A 13,117-nucleotide genomic window follows, 5' to 3' on the forward strand; every position below is an offset into this window, starting at 1 on the left:
AAGGAACAAACATCCCTCAGGGGCACACACACGGTCTTTGAATTTTATTGAGTCTTGTTTAGGCTCATGGTGGTGCCCTTCCATCCAGGGTACTTGCTCATGGCCAGGCCCCTCCATGTTTGATATGATCCTATCCCCAGAGCCCTTAAGCATGGTAATTATCTAGAGTCGGCCATGCCTGTAGGTGGAGGGCTCATAGTAAATGGTTGGTTGGACCCCCAGAAAACAGGGATTTGACTAACACATATGTCTTTGCAGCGGTGTGGTGGCAGTGGGGGCAACCTTGATGTCCCTGGGCAGAAACCTGGGCATGGTGGAATTAAACCGTAGTTTGGTGATATTGTCAGCTAAAGTTCCCTGAAAGTCTGGTGAGCAATATTTATTCCCCAACTGAGGCTGATGGTGACAGATCCAACAATCAGTAAAATTCCAGCCCTTTTGGATGTTTGAATGTTACTTTTAAAAATAAATGAATTTTCCTGAGAGTGATACCGAGGAGGACCATAAGAAGAATCAATCGCATTTTAGTTGGGAAGCTATTACTTATCTTGAGGTTGTCTTCAGAAGGTTGGGTTCAGAAAGAGGCTCACATGAGTGTTCTGGCTGAGGGGAGTCTGACAGGACTGTAAGTAGTTCCGGGTCCAGAGCCTGTTAGACTCAGGGTGTTGTGTCCATAAGATAACTCCCTGTAAAAACTTCTCTGTGTTGACAACTGATCTAAGGAGACCTTGAGACCTCAAGTTTGCAACTTCTTTGAATATTACTGGTGCTAAGACACTTCAGTCATGTCCGACTGTGACCCCATGGACTGGAGCCCACCATGCTCCCCTGTCCATGGGATTTTCTAGGTTTGAACACTGAAGTGGGTCGCCATTTCCTTCTCCAGGGAATCTTCCCAACCTGGGGATCGAATCAGCATCTCTTACATCTCCTGCTTTAGCAGACGGATTCTTTACCACTAGCGCATGTAGGGGAGAAGGCAATGGCAACCCACTCCAGTACTCTTGCCTGGAAAAGCCCATGGATGGAGGGGCCTGGTGGGCTGCAGTCCATGAGGTCGCTAGGAGTCGGACATGACTGAGCGACTTCACTTTCACTTTTCACTTTCATGCATTGGAGAAGGAAATGGCAACCCACTCCAGTGTTCTTGCCTGGAGAATCCCAGGGACAGGGGGAGCCTGGTGGGCTGCCTTCTATGGGGTCACACAGAGTCGGACACGACTGAAGCGACTTAGCAGCAGCAGCAGCAGCGCATGTAGGTATCCTTCAATCTGATACATTTCAGAAGATTTAAGTCCTCAGGAATACAGGAACATATCTGCAGCCTTACCCACAATGGCCATTCAGCTCTATTCTGCATGCCTGACCCACTGTTACTTTATTTGATTTCTAAACATTTTTTTTCTTGATAATTAAAGCAGATGTACAATGTATATTCAGTAGGCCACAAAAAGGCTGCTTTAATTATGTAATATATAAGCCAGCATGACTTTCCTATACCTAGAATGTATGTGTGTTTGTAAGCATATATCTAATTTTCCCCATATCTTTATATATTTAAAATGTATACTTTTTTTTAACAATGTCCATGAATGTAGGTTTCTAATTAGAGATGTGTAATTTGGATATATTTCACTCTCCTTTTAATTTTTAACAGGTGGCTAAACCCCTTGCTTAAAATTGGTCACAAACGGAAATTAGAACCAGATGACATGTACTCGGTGCTTCCAGAAGATCGCTCCCAGCACCTCGGAGAAGAGCTGCAAGGGTGAGCACAGACATCAGGGAGAAGGGGAGAAAGAGTGAGAATTTCCACGTGGGGCTAAAGGTTTGAGGGAGGCTTTGCCTTCCTCTGGGTTCTTCTGAGACTCCTCTCCTGACACTGCATGCTCAGCCACTCAGTTGACCCTGGGCTTAGCCCACTTTGGAGGCCTGCGTTCCCTGTGCATCTGTGGGCATGGAGGGAGCCCACAGCCACGGCCCTGGAGGCCGAGCTCTATCCCCGTAGGTGGGGTCCCTGGAGGAGGGAGTCTGCCCACCTGAGCTGCTTGTGACCTGTGAATCCAGCAAATCTTGGCAGGAACTTGTTTCCAGAATCTGGAACTTTTGCCTCAAGGCCTGTTTCTCTGGTGCTTCAGAGTCTGCACTGCTTATCTTTTAGGAGCCCTCTGAGCAGTTAGCCAGCATCTATGGGGCAGCCATAGGGTGCCTTGTAGTGAAGGCTTATCTTCCCCTCTGTCCCTCTCCCATTTTCCCTTTGGTGGACACGCTGTTCTTTACTGTGCTTTGTTTTGTATCACAGGTACTGGGATCAAGAAGTGAAGAGAGCCCAGAAGGATGCACAGGAGCCTTCCTTAATGAAAGCAGTCATAAAGTGTTACTGGAAATCCTATTTAATTTGGGGAATGTTTACATTTCTGGAGGTAAAAGATTTTCATACTGTGCACTGCTTTTTGGTGTATGTGTCTCTGTACTGAGGTGGAAGGGACCAGTGGGGAGAGCCAGTGGTCTAAGGTCTGAGGATAAACACTCATGGAAACATGATAGAGCTCAGAGGTTGTATTCATCTTTAGAATGGCGAGAACTGGACTCCAGGGGTTACTGTTCTTTTAACTGGTTAAAGAGTGTTGTGGAAGATGGCCTTGAAATAAAAGACATTTTATATTATGGTAGAAAGTTCCTGGTGTTCAGTATAAAGGCTGACTGATCTTTGACCAAAAGAAGATTCCAACAGCCTCAGGCAATATGTGCCCTGTGATTTAGAGGAAGGTAATTTGGACCTGAGCCCAGAATAAAGTACCTTTTATGGCACTTTGTTATAGTTTAACAAGGTAAAAATTATTACCTTGACCAGGTCACATCTGATAAATGCTTTTCTAAGAAGATATCATCGCCTTTCCTCTTCCAGGGGAACAGAACCCAGCATCTGGACCATAGCTGCCCAGAACTTCTAAGAGCACACCTTTCCCCAGGCTGCCCCTTCCCCGTGGGCTGGAACTGTGAGCAAAGCCCCCGTGGGGAGGAGCTCCAGCTTCACCGTGAATTCTGTGCACCCTCCACGCTGCTTTCTTTCCCTGGTTGTGGGAGCAGATTCCTGGTTGAAGGGGGATCCTGGTATCCTGGCATTGGCAGAGGGTGTAGGAGGGAATGTGCAGGGCAAACCAGAGGCAGAAAGCTGTGAGGTCAGTGACCCCTGTGACCCTGAAGATCCTGGGTCAAGATCCCCCAGAGGACAATCCACCTGGGGACACAGTGCCGTCAGCCCCCCTGTTCTGGCTGAGCCTGCTGGGGGTCTGCTGCAGACCCCCCTGGGGGCTCGTGTTCTCCATGGTCCCTTAGTGCTGCCTTAGGGACACGGGCGGCGTGTGAGTGTGTGAGAGCAGGACGGGTGGAAGATGCAGGTGCTGTGAAAGGGATGGAGGAGGTGGAGAAGGTGTGAGCTGTCCTCAGTCCATTGTGTTGGGGGTGTGGTGGGTGGGCCAGGTGGTTTACAGGTGGGAGGCATGGCTCTTGTTTAAAGGCTGCGCTGGACTGAAGGGCACTGTGGGCAGTGGGCAGCTGGGCAGCTGGGCAGGTGAAGTCCACCCCACACAACTGGAGAGACCAGAGAATCCGTCAGCTCCCAGGTGACTGGATGGCCCTGGGGGATGGAGTTCTCACTGATTTCAGAAGAGGATTGGCCATTGTGCCAGAGGGTGGGACAGGTATGTGGGGCAGGGTGCCGCCTTTGAGAGGGCACTGACCACCTAGCTACTGCAGTGCCCTGTGAAGGACAGGAGTGGGAGAGGGAGCAGGAGCCCGTCAGGCTGCCCCAGCCCTTCTTTGTCCCGTGTGCAGCTGTCCCAGTCATGGAATTTCCGCATAGTCACAGTAAGTCTGTTTGAAATACACAGGTGGCAAGCTGGTGTGGCCTGTTTGTGCAGGATTTCCTGACCTCAGACAGCAGAGCTCTCATGAATTCTTATCAGGAAACCCTGGGGCCTCAGTGTCTGCCTGTGGCTCATGCCAGGTGCCTGGTTGGATGAGTGGCCTCAGGGTTTAATGCTGGATCATATCCTGGAGCAGGTCTCTTTCTGCTGTCCCTGGTTCTCTAGTTTCTCTTTGGTACAAGATGCAAAAGAGTCTTAAAGTCAGGTGGGTTCAAAGCAGAGCCCATGTGGCTGGGTTTGAACTGAGCTACTGGTTTTTCTTGCTGTTCTGGGCTGTTAGCCCCTTGAGTGGGGTCACTAAGCCTTGGATGGATCCCATTCTAATATGAGTTCTGGATCTTGGCTGTGGCAGCTCATGGGAGAAACAGACATAGAGAGAGAGGCCACAGGATCTGGGGTTCTTCCTGAGATGGAATCCTCCCCACTGTGGTGCTGGGAGTGTTGATTTCAAAGTTGTCCAGCCCCATTAATACTTCCTGCTGGGGTCCAGGAAGGCCAGGCCTGGGGCTGCATAACGTGCAACTGGTAGAGCCCTGGGCCCTTTCAGGAGGTTGGTCTCTGGGTGGTCATGGCGGAGAAGTGGGGAGTTTAAATTTAGGGGCTCATCTGTGTGGCAGTACTGCTAGTACTAGTAGCAGTGCTAGTTAGTTAAATAATTGATTTTATGAAGCAATTTCCTGTGTTGTGATCAATCTATACTGCTTGTTATTCTTTATATTTTAGATGGTGGAAGATCTAAACTCAGCCCAGGATTTTCTAAAACACAAACATGTTTCCTTTTTGATCTCCGGCCCTCTTTTAATCCCTCAGGTGCACAGAATGCCCTGTGGATCATCCATGATCCCAAGAAGTGCGGTCTTTCCACCCACAGCATGAGCAGGGCCTCCCAGGTACTCCTGGCAGCCCCAGTGGGAGAAAGCAGGGTGATGCCAGTCCAGAGTGAGGCTTTTAGGGTTTTAGGATTTTGAGATATGAAAACCTCTGTCCTATGAGAAGGGCTTCCCTTGTGGCTCAGCTGGTAAGGAATCTGCCTGAAATGAGGGAGACCTGGGTTTGATCCCGGGGTTGGGAACATCCCCTGGACAAGGGAAAGGCTACCCACTCCAGTTTTCTGGCCTGGAGAATTCCATGGGCTGTCCTTTGAGAACTGAGGAGTATCTCTACCTCTCAGAGAAACAAGTACCAGGCTGTGGAGCACTTGCCGGTCACCCCTAATTAGAACAGAACAGCCGGAGCGCTCCCAGCACCCCTGGCCCCTGTGTGCACCTCCACGGGTACTGTGGGTGGGGAGGACAGGTCCCCACCTGCCCGGGGCCCTCAGGGTGGAGAGGAGGAGCCTGAAGCCTCTGCCTGGGCCTGAGTCACAGAGACCACCTCCCCAGGTCATCAGTGCTTCTCTCTGAAAGGTGAGGTCTCCATTGCTGCTGTGTAAGTGGGGTGACCTCAGAGAGCCAGAGTGGGTTCACCCAGTCCCTTCCCCTGAGAGGGGAGGTGTTGCCGGGAGTTGTGTCCTTTTCCCAGGACTCTTAGAAGTGGCCCAGCCTTGTCTGGTCACTTGGCCTTTGTTTGAAGCCACTTTTGCTGATGGTCTCTGGTCCAGGTGGAGGCTGTGGGAAGCATGTGTGTGTGTAAATGTTCACTTTGGAGCTCAGCTAATGGGCAGGAAGTAAACAGAATCCTCTGCATCCCACAGTGGGCTTTGTGCCTCGACTCACGGCTGGTTCCCAAGAGCTGAGTGATCTTTGCATTTATTTCCCAATCCTTTCTTCCATATGTCCCTCACTTTGCTCAACCCAGGAGTCTGGGGAGTGTCTGTTGGTGGCAAAGACACTGTGGGCTGACAGCAACCACTGAGGACCACACAGCAAGGGAGAGAAGGAGGGGGCCTTGAGCCAAGCAGAAAGAGACCTGCCGAGCAGACCTGCTGTGTGCGCCCTGCTGGTTCCTAAGAGCATAACATTAGCCATTAGCCATTCAGTTCAGTTCAGTTCAGTCGCTCAGTCGTGTCCAATTCTTTGCGACCCCATGAATCGCAGCATGCCAGGCCTCCCCGTCCATCACCAACTCCCAGAATTTTAGGTGTTAGTAATATCCACAGTGATGACCTTGAGTTATAAATTAGGGTTTTATATCCACCTTCTTTTCTTTTTCTAAGCATATGTAAATTTTTAATGTAAAATTAAAATAATTTTTTAAAATTGAAGTATGATTGGCTTACAATGTTATATTAGTTTCTGGTATACATCATTAGTGATTTAATATTTTATACAGTACATGATAAGTGTAGTTACCAACTGTCACCATGCAAAATTATTCCAATATTATTGAATATATTTCCTATGTTATATAATTCCATGATTTACTTATTTTTAAAAGTTTATATATTTATTTTTTGTCCCCAGTCCCCTTTTACTTATTTTATAATTTGGAGTTTGTACCTCTTAAGTTCCCTCACCTATTTCACTTGTTTCCTCCACCCCCTTCAATCCATTTTCTTTATGTAGTCAGGGAAGTAGGAGACTCTTTTTGAAAGACTGCATTCATAATGGTTAAAAATTGCAGCAATCTGGGTAGAAGTGAAACTTTATAGTCTAGAAAATTTGGTTTTACACATGACTTTTCTCAAGAGTTCTTGTTCCACTGTGGTCTCCTGTGAGGAACAATGAGTTTTCCAAGCCTTTGTGAATCCAGCCTCTGCCATTAAGAATAAATCTCTTACCAGGACTTCTAATACTAAAAGTGATGAAAAACCCTTGTTTTTATGGTGGTTTTAGAGCACTCTGAGCTGTTGTAACTCATTTAGTTGTCCCAGGAGTCCTCTGAGGGAGGCAAGGCAGGTATTTTCACAGATAAAGACCTGGGGGCCGAAGAGGGCACACGGTGGGCTTCGGGTCCTGTGACTGGCAGGTGGCTGACCTGGTCTCTGAGGCACTGTGCTCTGACTGCTAGACCCATGTTCTCTGCGTTCTGTCCTCTCCTCCCACAGTCCTCCACTGAGGCTCAGAGCCAAGAGGAGCTGCTTTTCTAGAAACAACTCTGGCCCCTCTGTCACCTGATTTCTATAGTGTTTTTTTTTTTTCCTTTTTAATTTCCTGTAGATTTTTAAGAACATTTCAAAAATACAAAAATAGAATAGAATGAAAGGGTAACACAACGTGTCACTCCAGAATAGGGCATTCTGGCAGAAAAATTGTTGTGAGTTGGTTGTGTTTTTCAGAAATAGACACAGGAGAAACTCTGAAGACAGAGTAGAAGTTATTCTTCTGAGGGACATTTACACAGATAAAGGAAATCTCCATTTGTAAAGGTGTCTCCCTCTCTGTACCAGAAAAAGAAGGATGGCTCTAAATCACAGCAGAATCCTGTTGAAGGACAGTCTTCAAGAAGGATGAAATCTGTATAACACACCCAACCCTGCTGTAGTTTAAGCTGCTTCTCCTGCTAACCTCTCATTGGCGCTCCATCACCTTTTCTTTTGTCTTTAGGGGGAGATGGCATTTAAAGTGGTGGCTTGGGCCATCTCAGGGAGTTACTCAGTTCTTCTTGATATTTCGCATGTATATCAGAAATATACATGTTAATAAACTTCTGTTTGATTTTCTCTTGATATTCTGTCATTTATTACAGGGATCCTCAGCTAAGAACTCAGAAGGATAAAGGGAAATAAGCCCCTATGTCACCCTAAGTCAGCTTCAATAATTGCCATAATGAGCAGTCTTGATTCATCTGAAACTCACCCTCACTTCCCAAGATTCTTTTAAAGAAGTTCCAAGACATCAAATCATTTTTATCCATAAATATTTTAGTATGTATCTTTAAAAGATGTGGAATCTCCCCCCACTAAACATATTTACATTAAACATTATTTTTATAGACTTCCCTTGTGTCTCAGACGGTAAAGCATCTGCCTACAATGTGTGAGGCCCAGGTTCAATCCCTGGGTTGGGAAGATTTCCTGGAGAAGAAAATAGCAACTCACTCCGGTATTCTTGCCTGGAAAATCCCATGGTTGGAGGAAGATGGTAGGCTACAGTCCATGGGGTCACAAAGAGTTGGACATGACTGAGCGCCTTCACTTTCACTTTATTGTTTTATGCATAAATATTAACTTTAATATCATTAGTATCTAGCCAGTGCTCACAGTTGTCTTTTTTCCCCTCTTCTGTTGGAAGCAGTATTAAATAAGGTACACTTGGCTGACACAGGTTATTCAGATTGCCTTTCTGTTCCCCTCCACCCCAAAGCCTCTAGGTTGTTTGACCTGTAGAGATTCCCACAGTCTGGATTTGGCTGATCGCATCTCCCCCTGTCTCAATTAACTTGTTCCCCTGGCACCTTAGGTAGGTGTTTAGGTCTAGAAGTTCGATATAGCTCATTTGGATTTTCTTCACCCCTTTCGTCTATGTAGGAGGTAGGCTTGTATATCCCCCTTATAAGGTATATAACATCTTTTGTGTGTGTGTGTGTGTGTGTATGATGTTGGAGCTATTCATGATCCTTGCTCAAGGTCCATTAATTTATTAAGGGTTGCAAAGTGGGGATGCTCTAAGCTCTTTAGTTAACACTGAACTATAGTGTTTATAGGGAGAGTAGGGAAAATAATTTTTTCCGTTTTTAAAACCTGTTTTCAAAATGGGGAATTGGTTCTCCTCTAGTGAGGAGAGGGACTAGTGAGTTTTCATGGTTGGTTGTTTGGTTTGGTTTTGTGAATGTCAGTTTGAGCTCATGGATTTAAGCATTTCTGATCTGCTTCAGTCCATTTTATTTGTTATGCTTATATCAATCTTGGGCCATCTTTGGGCAGTGGGAGTATATTCAGGTTGGGTCCTAAGTCTTTTGCACACACTCTAGAAGTCTTGGCTATTTTTTTTTTTTAATGTCTTTTTTTGCTTGTTTTGGTTTTTTTGTTTTTGGTGTGACAGGATGTTTCTAGTTCATTTTGTACAGCATTTGCTCAGCCCTGGAATCATCCATTTCTCCAAGCAGCCCTGTCTTCTTTTAGTGTGAAATGGTATTTAAAGACTATAATCTGGATGTTAGAGGGGATATTGCTCTTGCTTATTGTTTCTTGGCTTTTTTTCATTAGACCAAGTTAGAATACATTTTTAAGGTAAACAAATATGTTTATATGGGTGTTTCCAATCCAAATCAGATACAGGACACTAGTTTTTTACTTCATCTTATTTTGCTTACATCTGTATCTCTTTTCTCCCATCATCTATTCTCTTTGTCCCATGTCTAAGCCCAATTCTCAATGATATCAACATAATTATTTATTTGTTTTACCTTATAATGTGACTTCTGAAAACATAAAATTTATCTTTTTGCAGTTATTCTGTCTTCACATGGGTGTATCATGCAGAGAATGTGTTTTCAAATTGTTTTGTTTAAAACCACTTTTGATAGTTCTTTTTTGTATGGCTCTTTGAACCAACAGGATGGGTAGATATATAGGTAGTTTTATTTAAATTTACTCTGAAATTTTAGGAATTGCTTTTCAAAAAATTAGTTCTTTTATAATTATAATTCTGTATAATGCTTTCATGATTCCAAAATCAAGACAAGGCTACTTTTAAAGAAGGCTGATATCCTTGTTAGCTCTATTCTAATTCTCCTTGTCCTTTTAGAGATAACTTTCCAGGCTAATTTTGACTCATCTGTTTATTAATGTTTTTTAAATATGGTTTTATCTGAAATTTTAGTTTTCCTACCATGCAGAATGAAAATTTTCAATTTCAATGCTGTAATCTCTGGACTTGGGTTTATAAAGATTTTTCTGGAAGCATGAAATGTGTCATGGGACTCTGGTTAAAACTCTTTGTGATCATTGTAACTCCTTCATAGCAGGTCTGTAGCCATTCCAGGCTCAGATGCAAAGACAATGCAAGAGTGGAGGTTAGCAGATGCCTACATGGGGTTAGTTTCTGCATCCAGACTCTTCCAGGGAGAGGAATCTTCAGGCTCCACCCTAATCAGTTGAACCTAAACCAGTTTCTGGAGGCTGGACCTCGGGCATCAGAGTGCCCTTATCCCCACCCAGGTGATTCTAAGGTGCAGTCAGGATGAAGACCACTGTGTAAAAGATGAGTGAAGGTTAGGATATCTAGAATGCTGGTGGGTATGATTTCGCAGATTCACTGCTTTTTCTCCTCATCTTTGGATTTTTCTCAACTCTACTTTAGAACTCCCCAGTTCTTTTTTTTTTTTTTTTTTACTTTACAATATTGTATTGATTTTGCCATACATCAACATGTATCTGCCACGGGTGTACACATGTTCCCCATCCTGAACCCTCCTCCCACCTGCCTTCCCATACCATCCATCTGGGTCATCCCAGTGCAGCAGCCCCAAGCTTCCTGTATCCTGCATCGAACCTGGACTGGCGATTCATTTCTTATATGATATTATACATGTTTTAATGCCATTCTCCCAAATCATCCCCCCATCCCTCTCCCACAGAGTCCAAAAGACTGTTCTATACCTCTGTGTCTCTTTTGCTGTCTCACATACAGGGTTGTCATTACCATCTTTCTAAATTCTGTATATATGCGTTAATATACTGTATTGGTGTTTTTCTTTCTGGCTTACTTCACTCTGTATAATAGGCTCCAGTTTTATCCACCTCATTAGAACTCCCCCAGTTCTAAAGATTAACTGCCTATTCAATTTTTCCCTACAAGCTCACTCTTTTCTGCTTATATGTTTCACTCAAGTGTTTTTCTTTGTTAGCTTGCTTCTATTTTTGTGTGTTTATTTCCATGAATGAGATGTGAGGAAATTGGGTGAGAAATGTTTCAAGTACCTTAACTTGGAGGAGGAATTCTATCCACTGCAGAAGTTCTAGTTTCTAACTGAACCCTGCAAGAAGTTATCCTAAGAAGCAAAAGGTGGGACCCAATATCAGGTGCTTTCAGGAGGCTGAATACCAAGGACTCTATCAAGAAATGGCTACCACCAGTTTCCCTCGCAGTCCGGTGGTTAAGACTCCATGTACCCAATGCAGATATGAGGGTTTTTGATCCCTGGACTGGGAACTAAGATTCTGCATGCCACAGGGTGTGGCCAAAATAAAAAGTCTGCCTCAGAGACTCAGACTGTCAGATAATCCTGAATAATGGATGTTGCGGTATTAAATTCAGCTCTTTTAAAGATCCTTTATGATTTCAGAGCTGTGAAGAATTCTTGTGAAAGAATAAGAACTATATTCTCAATTGGTTTGTGGAAAGAATATACATGTGGTATAGATTGATGTCAGAGAGGAAAGGTTTAAGGGACAGTGTTTGACCTTGTTCCTGCTTATCAAGAAAGTTTTAATTCGGTTAGCTTCATGATTGATAATGAATATTTTCTCAGTTGTTTTATTTCTTATTAGTTGATGGTGAGAATCGGGAATGTACAGATGAGAGAATTCCTTGGTGGTGTCTGCCCACACCAGTGTACACGTGGTGGGGGCAGCTCCCAGGAATGGCTGCCACCAGTGTCTGTGTCCCCAGGGTGAGCCACAGCCACTCCTTGCCTCTCTGAGAGACTCTCCAAGGCAAGCAGAGTCTTCTGAAATTCAGTCTACCCTTGGGATTCACACCACCGTTTCATTTGGAGTTAATATTTGGACTAGAGCATTGAGCATATGCAGGAGTTAATCTTCTGGTAGCTGGACAAACTTTTGCCTGGTTTGCCTCAGACAGTTTTACCAAATGTCAGAAATGGAAACACTCACAGATTACAAATGCTGCTGCCAGCTGTCTGGCTCTCCATCTCTAACCTTTCTTTGTGTGTGGAGGGGATGGATTTACTCAGTCTACCTTTCATGGCCTCAGTCACGTCTGCCCTGTGTGTTCTGGAAGCTTTGAAGAATCATATTTAATATGTGTCTTCTTACTCTGTATATGTACTTGGGGTTTTGTTTTCATAATTTTGTGCTATTCATTATTTTGCTTTCTATTTTTTCTTTTTGAGAGAAATTACTGGAAAATTGTTTTTTACTTGCTGCTATTTTTCATATGGAGCATAATATCAATTTTCTGTTTTCCATAGTTGCAACTTATGCCAGAATGGAAATTCCTTGTATGTTATACTTTTCATCACTTCTCTGAATTGCCATGACAGCTCCTTGCTGGAGGCAAAGTTGTGTGTGTGTGCTCAGTCACTCAGTTGTGTCTGACTCTTTGTGACCCCAGGGAATGTAACCCGCCAGGCTTCTCTGTCCATAGGGTTATCCTGGCAAGAATCCTGGAGTGGGTTGCCATTTCCTCCTCCAGAGGATCTTCTCAACTCAGGTATTCAACCTGCATTTCCTGTGACTCCTGTATTGAGATGGATTCCTTACCATTGAGCCACTGGAGAAAGTCCCAAAATAATAAATGACTCTCCCCCCAAATTGCATCAGTAACAGTTCATGTTTGAAGTCCTTTGCTATCTTTTTGAAAGATAAGAAATTTTCTATCCCAATTAAATAATAATCATTATCAAGAATAAAAAGAATTCATAGATGAGTGGAAGATATGAGCCATGAAGTGGCATTATACCTTAATGAGGCTATTTCTCCAACTGTTTTTTGGTTTTGTTTTGTTAATATTGATTTATTTGGCTGTGCCAGGTCTTAGTTTCTACATGTGGGATCTACTTCCCTCACCAGGGATCGAACCAAGTTTCCCTACATTGGGAGTGTGGAGTCTTAGCTAAAGGACCACCAAGGAAGTCCCTCAACTAGGTTATTAAATATTGTTTCTCAGTGAAAAACTCCAGATGTGCTTAGGCAGTAATGACCTGCCTTTATTTACACTCCTGTTTGCTGGATTTATTGAATTTATCCATATTATCTTAGGTGAGTGCTATTACTCTGATTTCTCCTATAATTACAAGGATGTTGGGCTCAAATGGAGAGCTGAGTAACAGGCAACAGTGTTTCCCAAATAGAATCATAAGTTTCAGGAAAGTTTTGGATGGCAGATATTACTGCTGCGCTTCTGGTGGTTTGTGGCTCCAGCACTGGACTGCCCTTGGCAGCACCTGGGCTGGGACTGCCCGTGTGTACAGTTTGATGTTCTTGCTTCTCTGTGTGAGCCTCCACATTTCCATCGCAGGAAACTGTAAACAGTGTGTTTGACAATCCACTGTGTGAAGGACTCTTCCAAGAGCTCTCTGTGCCTCTTGGGATGGATGACAGGACATTGTGGAAATGTATCAGT

The 13,117-nt window shown here is 44.3% G+C and overlaps 1 protein-coding gene across 1 annotated transcript in view; it reads left to right on the top strand.

The window, feature by feature from the left end:
- LOC113888456 (multidrug resistance-associated protein 4-like) overlaps positions 1–13,117 on the top strand; it is a 90,993-nt gene that overhangs the window by 8,855 nt on the left and 69,021 nt on the right. Inside the window, exons 2-3 of the mRNA XM_027535579.1 lie at positions 1,658–1,768; positions 2,303–2,423. Coding sequence (XP_027391380.1) covers positions 1,658–1,768; positions 2,303–2,423 — 232 coding nt within the window. The remainder of the gene's footprint in view (positions 1–1,657; positions 1,769–2,302; positions 2,424–13,117) is intronic.

The sequence above is a fragment of the Bos indicus x Bos taurus genome, unplaced genomic scaffold (genome assembly GCF_003369695.1).
Source record: "Bos indicus x Bos taurus breed Angus x Brahman F1 hybrid unplaced genomic scaffold, Bos_hybrid_MaternalHap_v2.0 SuperScaffold_100147, whole genome shotgun sequence".
NCBI lineage: Eukaryota > Metazoa > Chordata > Mammalia > Artiodactyla > Bovidae > Bos > Bos indicus x Bos taurus.